The sequence below is a fragment of the Schistocerca piceifrons genome, chromosome X (assembly GCF_021461385.2).
Source record: "Schistocerca piceifrons isolate TAMUIC-IGC-003096 chromosome X, iqSchPice1.1, whole genome shotgun sequence".
Classification (NCBI taxonomy): domain Eukaryota; kingdom Metazoa; phylum Arthropoda; class Insecta; order Orthoptera; family Acrididae; genus Schistocerca; species Schistocerca piceifrons.
Window position 1 is genome coordinate 866,951,813 of NC_060149.1, and position 26,917 is coordinate 866,978,729.

The 26,917-nt window shown below is 38.2% G+C and overlaps 1 protein-coding gene across 1 annotated transcript in view; it reads right to left on the reverse strand.

The window, feature by feature from the left end:
* Positions 1 to 592: 592 nt before the first annotated feature.
* LOC124722745 (Down syndrome cell adhesion molecule-like protein 1 homolog) overlaps positions 593 to 26,917 on the reverse strand; it is a 65,311-nt gene continuing 38,986 nt past the window's right edge. Inside the window, exons 5-10 of the mRNA XM_047247886.1 lie at positions 13,831 to 13,865; positions 8,670 to 8,903; positions 3,394 to 3,548; positions 1,325 to 1,439; positions 712 to 755; positions 593 to 618 (exon numbers count right to left, since the gene is read on the reverse strand). Of these exons, the coding sequence (XP_047103842.1) occupies positions 593 to 618; positions 712 to 755; positions 1,325 to 1,439; positions 3,394 to 3,548; positions 8,670 to 8,903; positions 13,831 to 13,865 (609 nt within the window). The remainder of the gene's footprint in view (positions 619 to 711; positions 756 to 1,324; positions 1,440 to 3,393; positions 3,549 to 8,669; positions 8,904 to 13,830; positions 13,866 to 26,917) is intronic.

A 26,917-nucleotide genomic window follows, 5' to 3' on the forward strand; every position in this document is an offset into this window, starting at 1 on the left:
CTGCTGGAGCTGAACTAAGCATGAGGTATTTTCACATAGTCAGTTGTATGCGGCCCTGTCACATGTGACATCACAATGCAATATTTCATTTTTTTCCCTAATCCTGAAGAGAATATCAATGCAGTATGCAAAGAATTATTTTAAATACGTAGAAAGTATCTGCTGGGCCAAAGTTAAAACATAAACAATATGCTTTTAAGAGCTACTTCTGGAGGTTGAAACCATCCAGTTTCATTCACTCCTATACAAATATGATCACTGCTAGAATTTGGAGCTAACATTCAGTTACCTAATGTAGTACTATAATTTAATTACACATCTAAGCAGTGGTTTCCAAGCAAAATTACTGCAACATCAGACAAGTCATCCAGCTGGAGATATTTAGTACTACCCATGCGAAGTCAGTGTGGGTCACTAGTTGGTCCATAAAGATGGTTTCTTGTATACACATATTCTGTATGTTTAACCAGATTGATTATTTAAAATGTGCAGTTTTTTACTATCCTACATGCTGCTTGTTGTGGGATCAAAAATGAAACAATCTTCATAAAATTGTAAAGATGCCATACAAACCTACTCTTCTTAAATATCTTCAACATTTTGCAGCCCTGTCAGTAACTGTATAAATATTAATTTTAATTTTAATAATCAACAGCCTCAGTTGCACTGTTTACCTAGAATTTACCTAGGTTTCAGTCAGGATAACCCAACCTTCTTCAGAATAACGGTCCATAGTGGACATTGTCAAGCTACAACTAAAAATCCATAAATTATTGTCAGACAGTAAAAACTTACCTGAAACTACCTCAGCCCCACTTTGTGACTGTGATGCTGCAGCCACAAGTGCTGTACTGTACTGAAACCTAGGTAAATTCTAGGTAAATGGTGGAACAGTACAGCACTCATGGCTGCCGAATCGCAGTCGTGAAGTGGGGCGAGGCAGTTTCAGATAAGTTTTTACAGTCTGATGATAATTTATGGATTTGTAGTTTTAGCTTGACGATGTCCGCTATGGACAAACGGTAGTTACAGTTATTCTGAAGAAGGTTGGCTTATCCTGACTGAAACCTAGGTAAATTCTAGGTAAATACTGCAACTGAGGCTGTTGATTATTAAAATTAAAATTAACCTTTTCTTCTCTCTATATATAAACTGAAGTTGCTCATTTATGACTGTATGTTTGAGCTAATCTCAGGAACTACTGTAGTGGTTTGGATCCAGTTTTGACTAATACATACATTGATTAATGTAGATGGTTTCTGTATATAATTTATAAATATTTTGTGGAAATTGGCTGAACTATGACAATTTAAAGTCCGCCACTAATGTGATAACAATGGTATCGCCATCCAACAGTTCTGTCACTGCAACTCCAGAGAGCAGGGTTGCTCGAGTAGAATCAAGAGTCATTCCTGGTGGACTAGTGGTAAAGACCATGTCTGAAAATAAAAAGGTCACAGGATTAAATTTTGGTCAGACCATGGATTTTTCACTCTTTCTTTTTACCTAACATTCACTTCTCCACAATTTGGACATTCATCAGAAATGAAAGATGGATTGGATTCCTTGTTAAAATGTTTGTCTCCATTTTTGAAGCAGCATTGAAGACAGGCTTGGTGGTCTCACAGTAAGGCACATGCCTAGTAACTGGAACAGTATGGAATTAAATCCTGGCTGGAACACGTACTTTTTTATTTTTATTTTATTTTTGAGCAAGTGATCATCTCTCATTGATGTAGAGATTCGCCAGAAATGAAACATGTTTTGGATTCCATGTTAAATTGTTGATCACCTTTTTCCAGTTCAATAATTGGCACATGAGACACAAGTCACTGAAGTGGCATCCAATTGAAGGGCTTCCACCTGGATTGAGCCTCATGAAATTAATATTACCACAACATATATATATATATATATATATATATATATATATATATATATATATATATATATATATATATATGGTGTAAATTTAAAGATCTTCCACCTATGTTTGAAGACTAATCTTAGGAACTACTGAATGGATTTTGATAAGGTCCTCACTAAGAGATGCACTGATCTACAAGGAATATTTCTGTTTGTGATTTATAAATAGTTGGTCCAAGTAGCTAAACATTGTCCTTTGGACATTCCTTTGTAATGTAACACATTTTATAATACATGTCAAATCTCCAAATATTATTGACGAATGATTGCTGATAACAAAATCACTGTTGAATGCATTAAAAAGTTGGCATGTGTTTCTTGATGATAAATATGTTCTTAAATGTTAAACTGTTTTTGGTTGAGAGAGGAAAAAAAGGCTTTATTGTCAGATATAAGTGATATCTGAGACAGACTATAGTTTTCTATTCTGCTCCTTTCTCTATCTGCTTTTCTATGACTGCACTGATGTGAAGATAAAATAAGAAAATAACATAAAAATGATTTAATAACAAAGAACTGAGTTGCAAAATGTCTTTTTGAATACAAAATACAGCTTAAATTCTTTTTATAGGCACTGCTTATCAAGTAATCTTTAAAACGCATAAATGCCCAGGCATTTATAAATTTGCGTTTTTGCCCCAACTTATAAATTCCCCTGGCATTTCTCATCATTACAGGCACTAGAGTCAGCTAGTTCTTGGGAGGTATGAACATTATCTGTTCTGCATTTAATTGCCATTTGGGGGTGACGTCTCTTGGAAATAATGGGAACTGCAAGCTACCACACCATGTGCAGCAGCAGGAGCAGGCCAGGTGGTGATTGCCAGCTAATGACTGGCTCTCACAGCCATCAATGCACAGCTCACATGGTTAGCAGGTTGCAGTCGGGCAGTCCACTGTCGCCTTTAGGCAGTGCAGTACACTGGCAAGTGGCGTGTGCTGCTTAAATTGGTTAACTTACACCAAAGGGATGAAAGTCATTTACCCAAGAGTGTTCTCAGATTTTTTATCATAGCTCCACACAGTGCCCCATAAACAAAATAACTGTCACATCAGAGAAATTTTCCAGTTGTAGATAGTTAGTGTTACTCAGGTGATATCGGGAAGGGTTGCCAGTACTGACTATTGCAGAGCTTATTTTATAATCATTTCATCAGCTACTAACAGAATAAATATTTTATAATTTGTCTACACAAGAAAAAAACAAAGCTCTGAAAACAGTATAACTATAACAAAAGAATACTTAACTTACCACACACAACCCTCTATTTTACTTACTTCCTCTGTTTCTGTTCTCTGTTAAGCATGTAAGAAACAGAAAGACACAAATGGAGAACACCTTTAATGAATATCACAAATTTATAAAATTTAGATTAATTCTAATAAACTTCAGATTTAAAACTTAAACCATTACTGTTAACTTCTGTGTTTTTGTTGCTCAACAATAGATCAAAGCATGATAGCTACCCTGAACTTTTACCAAATATGTTATTTCATCCTTCCCAAACATGTTTTCAGCTGAGCATGTGTAGTTCCCAGAGTCTGTTGTTTGCACTGAACTAGCAAACAGTGAATACTCATCATTAATTTTTACGTGGGAGTCTTCTGTTATTGCTTTCCCACTGAAAAAATAAAATTGTAGAAAGAACAAATTACCGTTAGAATGAACATCACAATTTAAAAATATGGAAGATAAGAAATATCTATTTCACACCAACTGAAGCAGGAAAAAACTGGAGCAAGGCTGGTAGACACCTCAGCAAATAACCAAACATCAAATAACTACTTTTTTTTCTCAAACTGCTTAAGTAACATGTTTGTAAGAACAAAAATTGGAAGAAAGCTGTAGAGGTAGTTGAATGATAAAACAATTATTTAACAGATGGTGACTATCAAATACTTAATGTGAAATAAGACACATCTAGTTGCAGAGGCGCACAACAAAAAGTCTGTTACAGATTTAGCCTTTGGTCAAAGCTTTATTCACAAAAGAAAAAACAAGCACATTCACACAAGCAAGCATACCTCAAGCTCACATGACTGCCCTCTCCTGCAGCCAAGACTGGACCAGTCCAAGCTGTGAGAGATGGTGTTCACATTTATTTGAGTTGTGCTGGCTTGTGTGAACATGTGTTTGTTTCTTTCCTGAAGAAGGCTTGGCTGAAACTAAATGTCTAACAGTCTTTTCATTGTGCCTGTCTGCAACTTGATGTGTTATCTTTAAAGTGATTAGTAATCTATCTTTTTCCTAATATTGTTGATGTTCCTCCCAGGAGTTTCCAGTGTTTGATTTTACTGTAAAATATCATGGCCAGTCAGGTTTGGTTAATAAAAGGATGATACTGTATATGATAATAACAACATATGTAACTAGAGATCACTTGATGAATTGCCAGTTAACATTACTTTCACTTCCTGTAATGCAATGTTGACAGTGAGTGTGAAAATTGTAGTTTGTACAAATGTTCAGAGTCCTCATTAAACTGTATGTTCTCTTGTGATAGAGAAGGGCAGTATATTTGTCAGCTTCTCTATTAACCCTGAGTCTTTGTAAAGATACTTTCTATTTACAGTTTTCTTTTCAAAAGTAATTCTTTTCTGCTGCTGACACTTTCTTGCCAGCCTACATCATTCTTCATTGTTACTTTTTCACATAGTAAACTTCATTTTATTGCTAAACCAATTACAGATTCTGAAAGCTATTTTTAAACATAGTCCTTGTTATGTCAATGCCTTTTTGGAGACACTTAGGAAGCTTTTTCATATGTACATCATACCACTCCCCCACTGACTTGTGCACTAAGTAATGGACATCTGCCTTCAGCTCTTTGTTGCTTGAGAATTTCAGTCCCCCTCCCAAGTGGTGTTTAAAATTGGAGAACAAGTAGTAGTCATTGGGAGCCAAATCAGGACTTCATGGAGGATTGTCAATGATTTCCCACTGAATTTGGTGAGGAAAAACTGTCGTGGTGCCGGTGACCTGAGGGCAGGCATTGTAATGGTGCAATCGTACTCCCTGTGTCAGCTGACCCCTCCTTGGGTACTGTATAGCCCAGCATAGCTTTGGTATTGTCTCACAGTACCTGGCCATGATGATTGTTGTACCTCTTTCCAGTTTGTAGACCAGAAGAATGCCTTTGCTATCCCAAAACACTGAAGCCATCACCATTCCCGCTGGTGGAGTTAGCTTGAAATGCTTGACATTTAGAGAACCAGAATGTCACCATTGTTTTGATTGTTCCTCTGTCTCTGGCATGAAGTAGTGGAGCAAAGTTTCGTCCCTAGTTACAAATGAATCCACAAATTCCTCATGCTCTTTCACATAATGGTGCAGAAACTTGTGGGCCATTTTAATGTGCTTCTTTTTGTGTTTGTCTGTGAGCATCGGCGGCGCCCACTAGGCATACACCTTGTGATACTTCAAAATGTCTATCAAAAATAGAGTCTTAGAGATGTTCCCAATCAGTTCAGAAATCCCTCACACATCCCAATCTGCCAGCAAAACTATTTCAACTTTCATTACTGTTTCATCTGAAACTGACAGATCCCCGAGGCCAGCATCATCGTGCATGTTTTTACGGCCACCTACTACCTCTCTAGACCACTTATGCACATTTTTTATGTCCATACACTTTTCTCCATACACATCAGTCAACTGGCAATGGATTTCAATACACGTTGATCCCTTAAACCACAGAAATCTAATCACAGAATGCAATTCACACTTGGCAGAAGTGATGATTTTCCCTTCCATTGTTAACAGCTGCTACGCCAAGAATGAGCATCACAAAGAGGTAGGGACTAGCAAGAATAGTGGTATGGGAAACAAGGAATATGGCACCATTGTTAGATATAAGCTAGCTTGCTCCATCTCAACAGCAACTCATTGGAGAGCTTACGTTACGGACAACCCTTGTATGTTCAACTATCTTCTCTTTACATGTTTCTCAATTTTGCTCATAATGCTACTCACTAAAAACCTCCTTCACGTCAAACTAGGATATCAGGATGTCAAAAATCAGAAAAATATTTAGAAACTTCAGACCAAAGCTGTAAGTTAAGAAGCAGAATACCGCTTACAGCTCGTGAGTGTTGACAGTGCTGACAATCGTATCTCAGACCTTCACACTGAATGAATGCAGTGACCTTGCTCAGAGACCAGAAAAAAATAGCAAAACATGGACAAACTTGGTCCTTCAGGGGTGTTCAAGAAATAGAAAAAGATCCAGGGGAATGCTGCCAGACTGACAGGACAAGGGCACTCCAGAAAGCCTTGTGAATCGGTTGACAGAGAATAACCCAACATAAAACTAGTTCTGGAAAATAGCTGCAATTGTACCGTCATGTGAGACTTGAGAAGACTACATCATTTTGTGACAGAAATGGCCAATGATAAAGGTTTCAAAGTATTAATTAGTTACATAACTGGAATACTGTACTGGTGTCAAATTCTTTGTTTTACATATTTATCACCAAACAAAATACATCCACAGTTGATGGTTTATATGGAGTCTACTCCAATTTGTTAAACACTGGCCAAAATCAAATAAGAATGTGGCTTTCCTGGCAATGTCTGAACAATTTAAAATAGTTTAACTGATTTTGGGTCAATTTGTTACTGCAGTGAGACATGGGCCCACAAAACCTGACAAGAAAGCCAAAACAGCAGGTGCAAGATAGTTGCAATAAAATAAGATATATCTGTTCCTTTTCCAGGAAAGTTTAAAACCTGTGTTTTTTCGGATGTAAAGTGAGTTTTCTTATACATTAGCTTATGAAACAATCCAATGATGTATGCTGTTATTTTAGAGACATGCACACTTCTGAAATGGAATGTACTTGCCAGTAAAATATTGGACAAAGTATATCGACTTAAAAGGTTGCTAGAGTAGAAATACGTAGCTTGATGAACTAAAAAATACAGGTACTTCCTGGCAGGTTGAAAAAATTTCACCTTTCACCTTTCTCCTGTATGGTAAGCATTTTGACTCATTCCAAATCCCTGGGGACTTTTCTTCATGGTGAGCAGGCGCGGCTCGTAATTAAAGGCTCTGAGGCGGAGCCGCCCCAAAATATATGTTAAAGTAAATTTCGCAAGAACGTATTACATAATTTAAATTATCAGGACGAATTTCGCATATTGCCCATTCCAATTCAAATAACGACGGTCAACGTTTTTGGAACTGCTTGTATTGATAGATGTTTTCCGAACGGTTAGTAATGTTTAGGCTGCGCCTTGGAACGTCCGTAAGCTGCATGTAGTAGCGGTTTGGGGGCGTGGCTTCTACATAGTACTGCTCTTTACGGGCGACCCGAAGGCTCAGAGCTTGCAGCCTAAGGGTGTCATACCAACCACCACACGTTTTTCACGTTCCACTATCTATGTAATAAAGGAATGTAGAGTGGCCGAAACTTCGCTATCCAATCTCTGTCTCTGCACATCTCTACTACGCTTCGATGTGCCATTAATCGACGTTTAGTATTATTGTTTTGATAATGTTTTACATAGTTGTTTTGTTTCTGCCATTGGCTATTTTATCCACGTTTAGAATAAGTTTGCAAATATCCCGCCAGAGTGCACTAGACTACAGAAACATAACAGTACTGCCATCTAGCGAGAGTTTCATAAGTGATTAGAGGACAAAGCGCGCGAAATTTGTCCCATTACTTTACTTTCCTTGCTTGCTGATGCTGACTGCTTTTGTTGATATCGTGTGATATTAGCAAGTTTCTTTTTCGGAGTGTATTTTGCAACATTTTAGTGAGTTTTACTTGCACAAGACCTGTGACGTCACCAGAACATCACAGTATCGTCATGCGAACTCGTAAACTTCGAGCTTTGGAGGTAAAGCACAATAAACGCCTTAAGTTTAGAACTGAAAACACCTAAAATATTAAGCAGCCGCAAAGTTAAGATTCGTCGCATTAAAGATCTCTCCGAAACGCGTCTTTTCATATGATTTGCTGCAAAGTGTCAGAAAATGTAATGATGTATAAAAACACTAACCAAAGATTTTAACTCGAGGTTAGCTTCTAATGATATTTAATACCTGATTATAGAAGATACAGTACGTAAAATTATAGGTAGAAAGTGATATGCCCACCCCCTCCCCCTGAATCCTTAGTTGTTTATGTCAGACTAATCTGTAGCGTAACCCAACGTCTATGTTGGCTCCGATCGATAAATACCTCAGCCTTCCCCAGTATAGAAACCACGAGCCGCGCCTGATGGTGAGAGTGCCTGCAGCTCGTAGTCTAGAGGCTAACATTGCTGCCTCTGGATCACGGGGTCCCGGGTATGATTCCCGGCTGGGTTGGGGATTTTCTCTGCCTCGGGACTGGGTGTTTTGTTGTTCTCATCATTTCATCAGGGATTTTCTCTGCCCTGGGATTGGGTGTATGTGTTGTCCTCATAATTTCATCATTATCATCATCATTTGTGACTACTCTGGATTGTGAAAAGAAAATGGACTGTGTAAAAATTGGGACTTCATACAGGAGCTGATGACCACACAGTTTAGTGCCCCACAAAACAAACGTAATCATCATTCATGGTGAGACACGAAACACGTTATGTGAATGAATTCAAATGCCTTTCCTGTCCCAGATCCTTGTTTTCTGATACTCATAAGATATTGGAGGTTAATTAGTTTAGCATGACAATTTTATTTTAGAAAAACTTGATATTCTACTCGGGAACACACTAATATGCTTTGATATTTGGACTATACAGTAAAACTTACTTCTTTGTCCATGTTCTTTTTGGACTTGGCTGTCCCACAACAATGCAGTGCAACTGAAAATCTCCCTCCAATGCTACATTGATATGATTGCTGAAAGAGACCATGCGAGCAGGTACATGGCTTGCTGGTACTTGTACAACATGTCTAGAAGCTGCTCCTTCACCAACCAATGTGGACGCTGTTACCCAGAATTCATATCGATGATGCAGCTCCAGATGAGATATAGTATAATTTATTTATTTATTTATTTATTTATTTATTCTTTGCCCATGGACTCCAGCTGAAAATCCAGCTGAGAGTATTGGGTGTGTCATACAATAGCCTATTAACATCCAACTTGATTTCAATATATATATATAAATGAAACAAATGATTAAACAGAAATAGTCCATAATCATACAAAGGTTTTACATGTTTCACATTATATGTACACACAAATCAAAAAAACATACAGAAATGATAATTTTTACAGGTACATTTCAGTAATGATATATTTAAACACATCTTAGTATTCACTCAAACTGTATATACATTTCTCTGTGAGATATAGTTTCAAATGATTTTTAAAACATTTTAGATCTGTTTCTTTTTTAATGATTTTGGGGAGTTTATTAAAAAACCTTTTGCCTGCTTCTTCTGGGGCAGTCATAGACAGTTTTAGATTTCTGTTTATCATGTAGTAATTTTCATTTCCTCTTGTACCGTGTTTGTGTACATCTTTATTTAGGAGGTGTTTATCACTTGACCTTACCACCATTATGCTTTGGTATATATACAGTGAATATACTGTCATAATATTATAGTGTACAAAAGCTTGCCTACAGGTCTGTCTTGGTGGTATTTTTGCAATGCATCTCACTGCCCTTTTCTGAATTGTGAATATTCTTTTTAGGTAGCCAGCTTGTGCATTTCCCCATATATGAACCGAATAAGACAAATGTGGGAAGACAAGTCCATAATACATTGATCTGAGGACTTTATCATCCACAGTCTTAGCTGTTTTATGCATGATGAAGATCTGTTTGTTTATCTTTTTACACAGTGCATCTATGTGCTCCCCCCATGCCAAATGTTTGTCTATTATAGTTCCTAGAAAATTTGTGCTGGTTACTTCTTTAATAGTGTTTCCATTTATATTAACATTTATATTATAATTTTCACTATGCTTGGTCTGAAATACTACATTCATTGTTTTAGACTGATTCATAAACAGGTTGTTTTGTGTTAAATATTTATTTGCATTTTCAATAGTCAGGAGTGCTTCCTTCTCAAGCTCCTCCTTTGTGTCAGCTGTGCAAATGATTGTTGTGTCATCAGCATACATTATAAGTTTCTGATTTATATAGTTAGGGAAGTCATTTACGTAGAGTATAAATAGTATTGGCCCAAGCACAGACCCTTGCGGCACACCGTGTTTAACTGTTTGTAATTCTGATATGTAGTTTGTTATGTTTCCCCCACTAGTATGTCTGATTTCTGTACATTGTTTCCTATTTGTAATGTATGATTTAAGTATGTCATAGCATTTTCCTCTAATTCCATACTGATATAATTTCATCATTAATTTTGAGTGGTTCACACAATCAAATGCCTTAGATAGGTCCATAAAAATCCCACAAGTCTTTTGTTGCCTGTCAAGTAAATTAAGAATGTGCTCAATTATATCTGTTGATGCTGTTTTTGTTGACTTCCCTTCTCTGAAACCATGTTGTGATGAATGCAGTATACTGTACTTTGTTATAAAACTTACAATTCTATTCTTTATTATCATTTCATAGATTTTAGCAAATGTTGAGATCAATGATATTGGCCTGTAATTTCCTAATTCATCCCTGTTCCCTTTCTTAAATATTGGCTTCACTTTACTTACTTTCAGTGAATCTGGAAATATACCTTCTTCTATCGCAGCATTCAGCATGTGTGTCAATGGTTTTAATATACATTCTCTGCATTCCTTTATGAGATGTGATGTGACACCATCCAAGCCAGAAGAATGTTTAATTTTAAGTTGTTTTATTAGGTTTGACACTTCTGCATCTGTTGTAGGTATGAAAACCATAGTATGATTTGTATGTGGGGGGTTTAACAATTTACTTACTGCATTTGTTTTATTTTGACTTATTAATTCGTCTGCTACAGTAATATAATATCTGTTAAAAGTATTGGCTACTTCTAGAGGGTTTGCGTTGCTTTTCCCACTCATCAGTGGGCAGATGTCCTCTGCCCGATTTGTTACTTTTCCTCTCTCTCCATTAATGAACGACCATAAACCTTTTGAGTAGTTCTTTCCCTTATCTATAGACATCCTGATGAATGATGCTTTAGTTTCTCTGATAAAACTACAGTACTCTTTCTTTTTTATTTTATACAGTGTGTTGTAGGCCTCATTATTTTTTTGTTTGGAGAGGTCATAATACACTCTCAGATTATTTCTGGCATGGATTACTTCTCCAGTCACCCAGCTTTTCCTTTTTTGTTGCTGTTTGACAAGCCTTTTACTAACAGGACATGTAACATCATAATAATAATTGAATAAAGAATAAAACTGGTTCCATTTGGTGTTTGCATCTTTAGCTGCATATATTGTTTCCCAGTTTTCTGCCTCTAACATCTTTTTTAGCAGATTTATGTTATGTGGGTAGTTCTGTCTTCTCATCTCCCATATCTTCTGCACTGAATCACTAGTCTTTATATTTATGTCTATCATGATTGCAAAATGGTCTGCTAATGTGGAGTTTATTACCTGTGTGTCACAATAGCATGTAGGAATATTTGTTATTACATGATCAATAATAGTTTCACTATGCTTTGTTACTCTGGTTGGTTTATCTATTTTTATTTTTAGATTGTATATGCACAATAAGTCCAGTAGGGTCTTAGTATTGTCTGTATTTTTACTCGTGTCTATGTTCAGATCTCCTATAATGATCAAATAAGCATATGTTTTTGAGAGGTGTTGGATTATATCTTCCAGCTGTTCAAAGAAGGTTTTAATTATACCATTTGGTGATCGATACAAACCTAATACACAACATAAATTCCCAGCAATTTTAGTTTCCAGTGCTGTAGCTTCAAAGCTCAATTCTATAGCATATTTTGTTATATTTATGGCTTTAGTTGATTTATAGTTAGAAAAAATAGCAACCCCACCACCTTTATAGGAAGTTCTGCAAAAACTGGCTACTTTCACATAATTCTTCAAGTTGTACATTCCTATGTGATTTTCTTTTAGCCCATGTTCTGTAACTACTAGAATGTTTGGCCTATACTCCTGTAATATTACCTCTAGTTCCTCTGTTTTATTGTTTATGTATTGAACATTTTGGTGAAGTATTCTAACAGTTGGCTTTAAATGTAATAGTTCCCCTTCCTGTAATATACTAAGCAGTTCACTTGCTCCCTTTGCTTCTGGTACTATGCAGTGATTTTTTTCAGTTTGTGTCAATAAACCTGGAACGTATCTTTGTCCGGTGTTTATATTCCTCTCACTATTGTCACACTGGTATTTAAAATGGACAGTTTTACTTACATCTTTTTCCATGTTCTCTTTCTGCTTACTCGGTACCATAAAAAATTCTCACTTAGTGTAGCAGATCTCCTAGTTCTCAGGCATCTGTCTTGATTGGAAGCTGCTTCTGCTGTTGATCTCCCAGGCCTCAGGCACCTCTTCTGTGTAGTTGCTGTTGCTGGTGGCTCCTGTGCTCGCCGACTTGGTGACTGCTCTTCTTTGTTAGCTGCTGCAGCTAATGACCTTCGTATGTTTTCCTCACATGCATTTTCATTGCCTTGAGGTAGTATTATGGGGTCTGCTGTTCTGGATGCTGCTGCTGATGACGACAGCTCTGCTGATGATTGTGGTGATTCTGCTGCTATTGGTTTATCAGACACTGCTGCTGAGAACATCTGAGCCTTTGCTGCTGGTGTTTGTTGTAGCTCTACTGCAGATAATGATGGTTCCACTGTTACAGACAACTCTTGTTTTGGTGGAATTGGGATTGGAGACACTTCCATTACAGATGACTCATTAATAAATTTAAGTATTTCGGCACTAATAATCTTTTTCCCTTTTACGTTCATGTGGAGACCATGTCTTGTGAAGTGCTCTCTGTGAACACTGTTTATCTCTACAAAAGTCGTATTCTGGAAACCTCGACATATTTTCTCAAATAGCCTGTTTGCTGTAACAATCTCGATGTTTACGCACGAGTTTTCCATCAGATCGTGCCTCCTGGGGATACTAACAATGTAGAAATGCACTTGAGGCATCCTTTTGATTGTTTCCTTTAGGATTCTCGTTGCACGCCGAGTTTCATTACAGTAAACATCATTTGCGCCTCCTATTATGATGCAGCTGTTACCCGTCGTTAATATGTTGTCACTGTTTTTCAGAATTTCGCGTAATGGCGCGCCTGGTTTGATGATGCCTGTTACATTAAGGTCTGGGTGATTTCTTCTCATAATTTCCGTAACTCCTCTCCCATGACTATCTGCAAAAATATATGTCTGTTGCTTATATCCTTGCTTATGCATAACGTGGTTGTTTACTTTTTTTCCTTACGAATATTTACCTTGTGTTTTTCTCCGTTTAATCCACTTGTATATTTTTGTGTGGATAGTTTGTTCATATTTTTATCCATAGATGCACTATTAACACTTTCTTTTCTTGCGTTTAATTCACTTGTGTCTTTTAGAGTGATCAGTTCGTTCATATTTCTAGTTACAGTCGTACTGTTTACACTTTGTACATTTGGTTGTGCATACCTACGAATTTTATGGCTAGCATTAATGAGATCTTGTTGCCTTGACGATTCAGACAGTTCCCGTATGGTTAGTACCAAATTTTCCATTGTTTTTATATATTTTTTTATAATGTCAAGTTCTTTTTGAAGTTCGTCATGCACGCTATCTTCTATTCCCGCGTAGCACTTTTCACTCGCGATCTCGCGGCCGTTACACTCTATGTCACATTTACACTGTATTTGTAAATCTTCTTGAGCATAACAGCGTGAATGGCACCATTTATGTTTAAACACGCATATTCTAACTCCATTTAGCACTGTTTCGTCACAAACAACACACTTGATTGAAATTAAGTCCTCAAAAACTGCAGAGCGGTTTAAAGTTACGTGTACACTTGCCGCCATTTCAGTTACTACAATCTGTTTGCTTAGCAGGAATGTCATATTGATCCTTGTCCTGTGGAAGAATAAGGTGTTGTGACAAAATGCATTACAGTTACCTTTTAAAATGCAAATCAGTTTTTTAAATTAAAATTTAACTGCTATAGCTTTTTACACGTGTTTAATGTGTGAACTGTGGTACATCTGTCTACTGCTAATTTAAGACAAAGTTATCTCTCTGCTCTTCGCTTTCATGATTTCGGACTGGTAAATGTATAAGTAAAAGTCATTTCATAACACTGAGGTTGAGAGGGTGGTTACAATAACAATACTATTTTTAGCAGAAACAACATATTCTACAGTTGATGTTGAAATATCAAATAAGACATGCTTGCTGATTATCATTTCTGACTCTGTTCTTGATATTTATAATTATTCCATTGCAGTGTTTGGACCTTTATCTTGTTACAGCACATATTTCATATTTAACTTCTCCAACCATCAGTGTGATTCTTTTCTTGATGAAGAAGCTTCATAAAACTTTTTTTCTGCACCTATTCACAGTCTAGGGCAATGTTTTAATATCTGTCAATGGTATTTCAGCTTTTCTCTTTAAACTGTTGGCAGTGAGACTGCCCTGGCTTTGCTCTTGAAATATTAACTTCCTTTCTACTTTTTCGTTCAGAATTTGCGACAAATTTTCCTTTCCAAAGTTGCTAAGAATTTTTTTGAAGATTAAAACCATCATTCTTGCCATCAACAGACACAACTGTAAAGACCAACATCTGTAACACGCTTTAAGGGACAAAAGGCTTCCGACTATCTCCATGTATCTTTTTTAGGCTTGTTTGGCTGGTGTTTCTCAATAAATTAGATCATTATTGAAACTGATGTACTAAAACATTACTCATTACATTTTGTGCCAGATTCATGGAGACTGTCTTGATATTGTTAGTAAACACATTGCTTATCCCTGCTGTTTCACTACATTACTTTTTAGACCAATTATTATATTATGTAGTAGTTTATCATTGACAACCTACAAGAGACAGTATAAAAGTTTCAGCATATGTGTACTATTAAGAAGTAGGAGAGAAACACATTTTGTGACCCGTTACTACACATTTAAAATACAATGGCTATTCATAAAATGACTTCAGTTTTCATATAGCATGCATAACGAAAGAGATAGTGGTACTGCTCTTGTGGCTGAATGCACCTTGAACCATTACACTGTGACCACCAGAGAGTCAAGGTCAAATCACTGTTCCTGTCCAAGCCATGTGCTTTCAACATGTGTGCTGCAATCAGAAGTTCCTTGAACTTTGTGGTACACTCTGTAATACAGTGACAGAAAAAATCAGAATAATAAAATTCTGGGAATACGTTTGTCTAGGTAACATATGTAAGTGATTAACATTGAAGAATCACAGGTTAATATAAGAGTGAGAAAAGCCATTGCAAATGTGAAATGCATTATATTAATAGCCAGCTCTAACTGCTACAATGTTGAATACAAGCACTGAAACATGCATGCATTCTGTTGTACAGGTGCTGGGTGTCAGTTTCTGGGATGGTGTTCCATACCTGCTGCACTTGATTGGTCAATACAAGGATGGTTAATGTTGGCTGTGGACAACACTGCAGTTGTTGTCCAACAAAGTTCCATATATGCTTGACTGAAGACAGATCAGGTGATCAAGAGGCCAAGGTAACATGTTAACTATCCATGGAGCATGTTGAGTTACAATGGTGGTATGTGGGCAAGCACTATCTTTTTGGAACACACCCCCTAGAATGCTGTTCATGAATGGCAGCACAAAAGGTCATATCACCAGATTAACATACAAATTTGTGGTCACAGTGCATACAATAACTGTGAGAGTGCTCCTGCTGTCATATGAAATGACACTCCATACCATAACTCCAAGTGTAGGTATATTGTGTCTAGGTTGTAGACAGGTTGATTGCAGGTACTCATCTGACCACCTCCTAACAAACACACAGCCATCAGTGGCACTGAGGTAGAACTTGCTTTCATCAAAAAACACAACAGACATCCGCTCTGCCCTGCAATGAGCCCTCGCTGTACGCAACTAAAGTCATAAATGGTGGTGGTTTGTGATCAGTAGAGTGCACGCTACAGGCATGTGTTACTTTGCTGCTGTAGGCACAGTAAGATGCACCACAGTCATCCACACTCCCTCTCGGTTGTGCCGCATGGCCGTCAGGAGCCTGGTCGTCTTGTGATCACACCTTCCTGCTATCACCACTACCAGCAGTTGTGTACAGTGGGTACATTCCTGCCAAGTCTTTCTGCAGCATTGCAGAAGGATCATCCAGCTTCTTATAACCTTGTTACACTACCTCGTTCAAACTCAGTGAGCTGTTCATAACAGCATATTCATAGTTTTAAAGGCATTCTGGACTAATATCAACTCACTATGTCCAATCTCAAAGGTAAGTAATGCTCACAATAGTTACAGCGTGTATTTGAAGCAAATCTGATTTACATCCTCATGCATCACACTTATGTGACTGGCATGAAATTTGAATAGACGTCATCTTTCAGATGTAGAAACATGCCTACCAACTTATGTTATCTCACACAGCTCCTTCTTGATATTTGGATGTCTTCTCATCTGCGCAAGATTTATTGTGGTAAAAAATTGTTAAACTAGTGATGTTCATTGCAAACTTTGTAAAGTTCATGAGCCAAGAGTAATGAGTGAAAGTGGTGTTCTACAATGGCACCCTATGTTTAAAAATGGGTGAACCAACGTCCACAATTAAGAAAAAAATAGCCAACCAAGTATTGTGAAAGCAAATCCAATACATTTGATTGACAAAAGTGTTAGAGAAAACTGCAGACTCACCATCTCACAGCTTTGTGTTTGTTTTCCACAGATTAGTTGTAATCTTCTGTACAAAGTGATTATGAAAGATTTGGGCTACCAGAAATTTAATTCACAATTGGTGCTGAAGTCCTTTCTAAAGAGCAAAAGGCGCAGCATATGGCAGCAGCACTGTACTTTGTAGTGTGTTACAAAAGAAAGGGTGAAGCTTATATTGACCACGTAATGACAGGAGATGATATATGTGTATATGGTGTGTGAATGTAGAAATGAAACTTCCGTCACTGCAATGGGGTCATACTGGGTCACTGAATAAAATCTAAAAAGTGTAGTCAAACACTTTCCAGCAGGAAACTCATGGCAACTGTCTTTTGAGACAGAAAAGCAATTCTGATAGTGAAGCAATTGGAGAGAAATGTTACAAGTAATGCTGAAAGTCATTGTAACACACTAAAAAACTTGAAGGGTCATTTGAAACGAATGTCATGGCATGATTTTCCTACATGTTATGACCTGCCTACATACAGTGCAAAGTGCTGCAACCAAACTGTGAGAGTTCCAATGGGGAAATAGTGGGTCATGTCCCTCACAGCCCCAATCTGATGTATAGCATTTAAGATACCATATTTACCTGAGTGTAAGAGAAATGTATGTATTTACCTGGGTGTAAGAGAAATGTATGATGAGATAAAAGAAATTATTCAGATAGTCAAGGGAGATGAATATTTAGTAGTTTTGGGTGAATGGTATTTGACAGTAGGAAAAGGAAGAGAGGGAAAAGTAGTAGGTGAATATGGAATGGGGCTAAGGAATGAAAGAGGAAGCCACCTGGCAGAATTTTGCACAGAGCATAACTTAATCATAGCTAACAGTTGGTTCAAGAACCATGAAAGAAGGTTGTATATGGGAACAGGCCTGGAGACACTGGAAGGTTTCAGATAGATTATATAATGGTAAGACAAAGATTTAGGAACTATGTTTTAAATTGTAAGACATTTCCAGGGGCAGATGTGAACTTTGACCACAATCTATTGGTTATGAACTGTAGACTAAAACTGAAGAAACTACAAAAAGGTGGGAATTTAAGGAGCTGGTACCTGGATCTACTGACTAAACCAGAGGTTGTACAGAGTTTCAGAAAGAGCATTAGGGAATGATTGACAAGAACGGGGGAAAGAAATACAGTAGAGGAAGAATGGATAGCTTTGAGAGATGAATTCAGCAGAGGATTATATAGGTAAAAAGACAAGGACTAGTAGAAATCCTTTGGTAACAGGAGAGATATTGAATTTAACTGATGAAAAGAGAAAATATGAAAATGCAGTAAATGAAGCAGGCAAAAAGGCATATAAATGTCTCAAAAATTAGATCGATAGGAAATGCAAAAAGGCTAAGCAGGGATGGCTAGAGGACAAATGTAAGGATGTAGAGGCACAGATCACTAGGGATAAGATAGAGCCTACCTACAGGAAAGTTAGAGAGACCTTTGGAGAAAAGAGGACCACCCGTATGAATATAAAGAGCTCTGGTGAAAAAAATACTAACACAAAGTATTTACAGACAAATGGAAAAACAGTAGAAGCCGACCTCGGGGAAGATCAGCTTGGATTCTGTAGAAATGTTGGAACACATGAGGCAATACTGACCCTACGACTTATCTTAGAAGATTTCTAGCCTTTGTAGATTTAGGGAAAGATTTTGACAATGTTGACTGGAATACTATCTTTCGAATTCTGAAGGTGGCAGGGGTCAAATACAGGGAGCAAAAGGCTACTTACAATTTTTACAGAAACCAGATGGCAGTTATAAGAGTCAATGAGCATGAAAGGGAAACAGTGGTTGGGAAGGGAGTGAGACAGGGTTGTAGCCTATCCCCAATGTTATTCAATGTATATATTGAGGAAGCAGTAAAGTAAACAAAAGAAAAGTTTGGAGTAGGAATTAAAATCCACGGAGAAGAAATAAAAGGACCTGGAAGGGCAGTTGAACAGAATGGACAGTGTCTTGCAAATGTTGTGTGACTAGGGCCTCCTGTCAGGTAGACCATTTGCCGGGAGCAAGTCTTTCAATTTGACACCACTTCAGCAACTTGCATGTCAATGGGGATGAAATGATGATGATTAGGACAACACAACACCCAGTCCCTGAGCGGAGAAAATCTCCAACCCAGCAGAGAATCAAACCCGGACTCTTAGCATTGACATTCTGTTGCGCTGACCACTCAGCTACTGGGGGCACAGTGTCTTAGATGGAGGACATAAGACAAACAACAAAAGCAAAATGAGGATAATGGAATGTAGTCAAATTAAATTGGGTGATAATCAGGGAATTAGATTAGGAAATGACACTTAAAGTAGTAGATGAGTTTTGCTATTTGGGGAGGAAAATGACTGATGATGATTGAAGTAGAAAGGACATAAAATGCAGACTAGCAATGGCAAGGAAAGTATTTCTGAAGAAGAGAAATTTGTTAACGTCGAGTATAGATTTATGCATCAGGAAGTCTTTTCTGAAAGTATTTGTATGGTGCGTAGCCATGTATGGAAGTGAAATATGGACGATAAATAGTTCAGACAAGAAGAGAAGAGAATATAAGCTTTCGAAATGTGATGCTACAGAAGAATGCTGAAGATTAGATGGGTAGATCATGTAACTAATGAGGAGGTACTGAATGGAATTGGGGAGAAGAGGAATTTGTGGCACAACTTGACTAGAAGAAGGGATCAGTTGGTAGGACATGGTCTGAAGCTTCAAGGGATCACCAATTTAGTTTTGGTAGGCAGCATGGATGGTAAAAATCATAGAGGGAGACCAAGAGATGTATACACTAAACAGATTCAGAAGGATTTAGGTTGCAGTAAATACTTGGAGATGAAGAAGCTTGTGCAGGATAGAGTAGCATGAAGAGCCACATCAAACCAGTCTCAACCACAACAACAAAAACAGCAAGAAGACCCTCAATATAAGATGACCCCTCATTTTTTAAGAGGCTCCTTGAGAAAAATTTGTTTTTTTAACAAATTCTGAGCAATCAAAATTTCTATCTCTTATGAATGTAAGGTATCTGCATAAAAAGTTAACAATCCATATATTCTAAATTTATGCCATTTATTTGTTGTCTACGTTTTGATAATACAAGGATAAATAAAATAAACAAGATCAAATGGTTTACATTAATGTTTATTTTCACTTTCTTTTCTCATTTTGTTATGTGTTTTTTTTAATAATCTTCATCATCATCATCATCATCATCATCATCATCATCCTAACAGGACAGCCGTGAAACTCATATTTTTGTTTACACAAATATTTGGCTCTTTCTTCTGAATATGTTATAATTTTTTAGGGTGTGGTTATGGTGGGACCTGAGAACATACTTGTTGCCCCCTCCGAACACATAGCAGATTTCACGTCTATACTGACATGACAATGTCACAATTTCTCTTGCTTCCAAAAACATCATCCGTTTGCCACTGTCTCTTTGTAGGACCAGCAGCTGACACCCTGCTTATCATTCCCATCATACCTCATGGCGAGCGTCGACAACATTGCTGCATGAAATGTGTAAGTACACCACTGGCCTCAATCTAGACCTTTTAGCATCTCTTGCGGAAATGTATGCTGTTGTTGAGAATTTGTCCAATTTTAAATTTGATTCTGAGTACATTTGATTCAGGTAAACTGCAGTTTAAACATGGTAGGTGTTCATAAAAAGCCAGAGTATCCAGTTTACATTCCAATGGTTGGCAGGATGACAAAATTTGCTACCCGTTCTCCAGTCCCCTCCCAGCACTCATCACATTACTCAACCAAGGTGGTGTCACTGTTCCTCCTCCAAACCTTCTGTACTGCTGTATTTGAATAATAATGAAACATGAACAACAATAGCTTCTAGGGTGTAGGTCATACCCAACAACAGCAACAAATACATAAATAAAATATTGAAATAACGATTTACTTCAATTCTCAAACTTTTTCTCATTCCATTATCTAGTGACATCTGTTGGTACAATCTCCACAACAGGTCTTTCCACTGTAATTTATTCTTCCAATACAAACTGCAGTTGGTTCAATGTGAATTATATTTTTTGTTAGACATTTAATTCTGGATTAATTTTCTTACTTGTTTCATCTGAATGTAACAATCTTAGTCTTAAGCTAGTTAAAAGCTGGTGATGTTTTCCCCCAGTATTTTAATACAGTATGTACACAGTGACAGAATTTATTGTTTGCAACTCACCTTGGAAATTATTACAGTTTCTCATAACCAAATAAAATATTGACTTTGGTTCAGAATCAAGTAACAGTTGTAGGAGGACAAGATTTCCACCTCTGAACGTTACCTTTACATAAAAAGCAGCATAAATGTATGAATATGGTACCCATACGTTTATGAGGACGTTTATTGCAAACCTATTTAAACACAAAGAAAGTCTGTAAGTTGATAGGATTTAATGCTGTTTCCTACTATGTTTCACAAAATTGTCAATTTTTAAACAGAGCATTAGAGTGTTGCAGTGGCTACTTCATAGCTTCTCATGTATCCCTTGCAGTAGTGCTTGAGTTAATTCTCACATGACTATTCAAGTCAGGTCGATACTGTGTCGAGTGCTTTGGCGTGTTGGGGAATCTCAAGCCGGTTTGAATAAAAGCATCAGAAGTCTTCAAAATAAATTTGTACAAAACCTCAATAGCCAAAGCGTCATTTGTAAATGTAACATGACATCTATACTAACCTATTAAACAACATAAAAACATTGAATTCAGCAGCAAGAGTTTAATATCCAAATATAAGATGACCTCGTATTTTTCAAATGGTGAATCTCAGAAAAAAAACTTTGTCTTATAATCATCTAAATATGGTATTGCATGTGAAGAAGTGGCTTGGTTGAAAGTGCTTTGACAATAATGAAGAGTTAAACTGGAACTGTTGGCTGGCTTAAGTCACAGGTGGCAGAATTCGACAATTATGGAATCTCAAAGTTTGCCATACACTACAACAAATACCTATGTGTGGCTGGAAACTATGTGGAAAAATAAGTTAAGACTGTGTACTTTCACACCATAATATATCAGAAATTTGGTATTCCAGCACTTACAAATTTTGCTATTTTCTCCTTAAGTGCAAATTTAAATCTCTGATTTAGTGTACAGGCCAAAGGGAACAGGCAATGAATTATGTGATGTGCTAGTCTATAACTTCTGGGAGAGATAGGTAACACAATTAATCATCTACATCTATATCTATGTAGATACTATGCAAATCGAATTTAAGTGCCTGGAAAAGGGTTCATTGAACCTCTTCATAATAATTCTCTATTATTCTACTCTCAAACAGTGCACATAAAAAAATGAACACTTATATCTTTCCATCAGAGCTATGATTTCCCTTATTTTATTATTATGATAGATTCCCCATATGTTGGTCAGCATCAACAAAATATTTACATTCAAATGAGAAAGTTGGTGATTGAAATTTTGTGAGAAGATTCCGCCACAACAAAATATGCCTTTGTTTTGATGGTGTCCATCCCAAATCCTGTATAATGTCTGTGATACTCTCTCCCCTATTTCTTAATAATAAAAAGCATCTTGCCCTTCTTTGATCTTTCTCAATGTACACCATTAATCTGAACTTTCTCGATGTACTCCATTAATCCTATCTGGTAAGGATCCCACACCATGCAGCAGTACTCCAAAAGAGAATGGCCAAGTGTAGTGTAGGCAGGCCCTTTAGTAGATCTGTTGCATCTTCGAAGTGTTCTGATAACAAAACACAGTCTTTGGCTCACCTTCCCTACAACATTTCTATGGGTTCTTTCCAATTTAAGTTGTTTTTAATTGTAATTCCTAGATATTTAGTTGAATTTACAGCCTTTAAATTTGAAACACTAAATTAACTTTAATTTATCAGATTCACACAAATTTATTTCTGTATTATCACCCAGAGACAGTGAAATCATCACTTACACACATTTTCTTATTGAGTAATAGCATTTCTATACAAGGAAAGAGTGTTGCATTAACCCCTTACTGTGGAAGTTTCTTTCTCTTAATTTGTTGTATATATTTTCATGTTATGTGGGCAGAACTTTAATCTGCTATGGCAGACATGAAATTTTCTTTCTTTCTGGTACCATATACCTTGTATATTCCTTGTATAGAAATGCTGTTACTCAATAAGAAAATGTGTGTAAGTGATGATTTCACTGTCTCTGGGCGATAATATAGAAATAAATTTGTGTGAATCTGATAAATTAAAATTAATTTAGTGTTTCAAATCTAAGCAGCTGCCAGCAGCAAGTCGTATACTCTTAGCTCACTTATTTGTTACATAGTTTAATTCTTAATTTCCTTGCGTGTTTTTGGTACTTTCATCATTTAATTCATAAATTTTGGGCATATTATAGTATTTGAGAGTTGTAGCATCGCGTTTTAGTACCTGAATAATGGAAAATCGTGTAGTCTCCTTCCGCTGCTGAGCAGTGTGTCAGCAGTGCGCAAGTAGCAGCATTACTGCATTTACTAGGCAATCTTGTATTTTAATAACCGTTTAAATTTTGTGTTGAATTGTTTGTGCTCTCTGTAGATTAGTTCAGACATTCTTTGCACAACAGTTTTTAGCATGGATAGGGACTGCAACTGCTGTGTTCGGATGCAGGCTGAGTTGGCATTTCTTCGCTCCCAGCTTCAGGCAGTGTTGGCTTCAGTCACACAGCTTGAGGCTGTTGCCAATGGGCATCACTTTGGGGGTCCGGATGGGGGTTTGTTGGGGACGTCCAGCTTGTCCCACGCATCCCCTGATCGGACTACGACCGTGGCTGCCCGGGATACTGCCCACGTTGAGGCTGATCCGTCACCTGTGGTAGAGTGGGAGGTCGTCTCGAGGTGTGGCAGGGGGTGGAAGACATTCCGGAGGGTTGAACAGAAGGCCTCTCCAGTTTGTCTGACGAACCGGTTTCAGGCTCTGTCTCCGGCTGATACTGATCTTTGGCTGGACATGGCTGCTTGTCCTGTTCCAGAGGTTGCCCCTCAGTCTGCAAGATCTGGGCAGTCACAGAGGGTGGGCTTACTGGTAGTTGGGAGCTCCAACGTCAGGTGCGTAATGGGGCCCCTTAGGGATATGGCAGCAAGAGAGGGGAAGAAAACCAATGTGCACTCCATGTGCATACTGGGGGGAGTCATTCCAGATGTGGAAAGGGTCCTTCCGGATGCCATGAAGGGTACAGGGTGCATCCATCTGCAGGTGGCAGTACAACTGAGAGAAAATATGGAATACATTTCACATAAATTTTCTCAGCATGTTATAGTCTTAGGTGGAGTTTTCAATTTACCAGACATTGACTCGGACACTCAGATGTTTAGGATGGGTGGTAGGGACAGAGCATCGAGTGACATTATACTGAGTGCACTATCTGAAAATTACCTCGAGCAATTAAACAGAGAACCAACTCGTGGAGATAAAAAAAGGGAGGAAGGTATATATGTTTAGCAAGAGTGATAGAAGGCAGATTTCAGACTACCTAACAGATCAAAATGAAAATTTCTGTTCTGACACTGACAATGTTGAGTGTTTATGGAAAAAGTTGTCCGCCCCAGTAGCTGAGTGGTCAGCGTGACGGATTGCCGTCCTCTGGGCCCGGGTTCGATTCCCGGCTGGGTCGGAGATTTTCTCCACTCAGGGACTGGGTGTTGTGTTGTGTTCATCATCATTTCATCCCCATCCGGCGTGCAGGTCACCCAATGTGGCGCCGAATGTAATAAGACCTGCAATGTGGCGGCCGGACCTGCCCCGCGAGGGGCCTCCCGGCCAATGACGCCAAACGCTCATTTCCATTTCCATGGAAAAAGATCAAGGCAATCGTAAAATGCGTTTTAGACAGGTACGTGCCATGTAAAACTGTGAGGGACGGGAAAAACGTTAGGAAACTACTGCGAAAGCAAAGAGAGCTTCACTCCAAGTTTAAACGCAGCCAAAACCTCTCAGACAAACAGAAGCTAAACGATGTCAAAGTTAGCATAAGGAGGGCTATGCATGATGCGTTCAGTGAATTCGAAAGTAAAATTCTATGTACCGACTTGACAGAAAATCCTAGGAAGTTCTGGTCTTACGTTAAATCAGTAAGCGGCTCGAAACAGCATATCCAGACACTCCAGGATGATGATGGCATTGAAACAGAGGATGACACATGCAAAGCTAAAATACTGAACACCTTTTTCCAAACCTGTTTCACAGAGGAAGACCACACTGCAGTTCCTTCTCTAAACCCTCACACAAACAAAAAATGGCTGACATTGAAATAAGTGTCCAGGGAATAGAAAAGCAACTGGAATCACTCAACAGAGGAAAGTCCACTGGACCTGATGGGATACCAATTCGATTCTACACAGAGTACGCCAAAGAACTTGCCCCCCTTCTAACAGCCATGTACCGCAAGTCTCTGGAGGAACGTAAGGTTCCAAATGATTGGAAAAGAGCACAGGTAGTCCCAGTCTTCAAGAAGGGTCATCAAGCAGATGCGCAAAACTATAGACCTATATCTATGACGTTGATCTGTTGTAGAATTTTCGAACATGTTTTTTGCTTGACTATTGTGTCATTTTTGGAAACCCAGAATCTACTCTGTAGGAATCAACATGGATTCTGGAAACAGCGATCGTCTGAGACCCAACTCGCTTTATTTGTTCATGAGACCCAGAAAATATTAGATACAGGCTCCCAGGTAGATGCTATTTTCCTTGACTTCCGGAAGGCGTTCGATACAGTTCCACACTGTCACCTGATAAACAAAGTAAGAGCCTACGGAATATCAGACCAGCTGTGTGGCTGGATTGGAGAGTTTTTAGCAAACAGAACACAGCATCTTGTTATCAATGGAGAGACATCTACAGACGTTAAAGTAACCTCTGTGTCACAGGGGAGTGTTATAGGACCATTGCTTTTCACAATTTATCTAAATGACCTAGTAGATAGTGTCGGAAGTTCCACGCGCCTTTTCGGAGATGATGCTGTAGTATACAGAGAAGTTGCAGCATTAGAAAATTGTAGTGAAATGCAGGAAGATCTGCAGCGGATAGGCACTTGGTGCAGGGAGTGGCAACTGACCCTTAACATAGACAAATGTAATGTATTGCGAATACATAGAAAGAAAGATCCTTTATTGTATGATTATATGATAGCGGGACAAACACTGGTAGCAGTTACTTCTGTAAAATATCTGGAAGTATGCATGCAGAATGATTTGAAGTGGAATGATCATCTAAAATTAATTGTTGGTAAGGTGGGTGCCAGGTTGAGATTCATTAGGGGAGTCCTTAGAAAATGTAGTCCATCAACAAAGGAGGTGGCTTACAAAACACTCGTTCAACCTATACTTGAGTATTGCTCATCAGTGTGGGATCCATACCTGATCGGGTTGACGGAGGAGATAGAGAAGATCCAAAGAAGAGCAGCACGTTTCGTCACAGGGTTATTTGGTAACCGTGATAGCGTTACAGAGATGTTTAGCAAACTCAAGTGGCAGACTCTGCAAGAGAGGTGCTCTGCATCGCGGTGTGGCTTGCTCGCCAGGTTTCGAGAGGGTGCGTTTCTGGATGAGGTATCGAATATATTGCTTCCCCCTACTTATCCCTCCCAAGGAGATCACGAATGTAAAATTAGAGATATTCGAGTGTGCACGGAGGCTTTCAGACAGTCGTTCTTCCCGCAAACCATACGCAACTGGTACAGAAAAGGGAAGTAATGACAGTGGCACGTAAAGTGCCCTCCACCACACAACGTTGGGTGGCTTGCGGAGTATAAATGTAGATGTAGATGTACACTTTGTAACTGGTTTGCTACAAATAAATGTAGATCAGTGAACAATGAATAAACATTTCATAAATATAAGTCAAAGAAATAGTTTGTTAACAGAAGACTGTTAAAAGCTATCAGCCAAAATCCTTCTTTAGGTGTAGAGAAGCACTCCCACACAAGCACAGTTCGCACACACAAACATGGTCTCTCTGGGCTCTACGACCAACTGTGATGAGGAACAGTCTCAGCTGGAGTGGGTAGTGGGGGTACAGAAGAGGCATGGATGTGGGGAAGTGGAGGGAGAACAGGGTACGAGTATGGGATGATGCTGGAATGTTGCCTGTGAGAATTTGCAGTGGCACAGAGGGGGCAGGACAGTAGGCTGCTGGACGCAGCATTGGGAGGCTGTGCTGGGAAGCGAGAAAAGGGGAGGACAGAAGCAAAGAGGGGGAAAGGTTACAACCGTGTGCTCGAGAG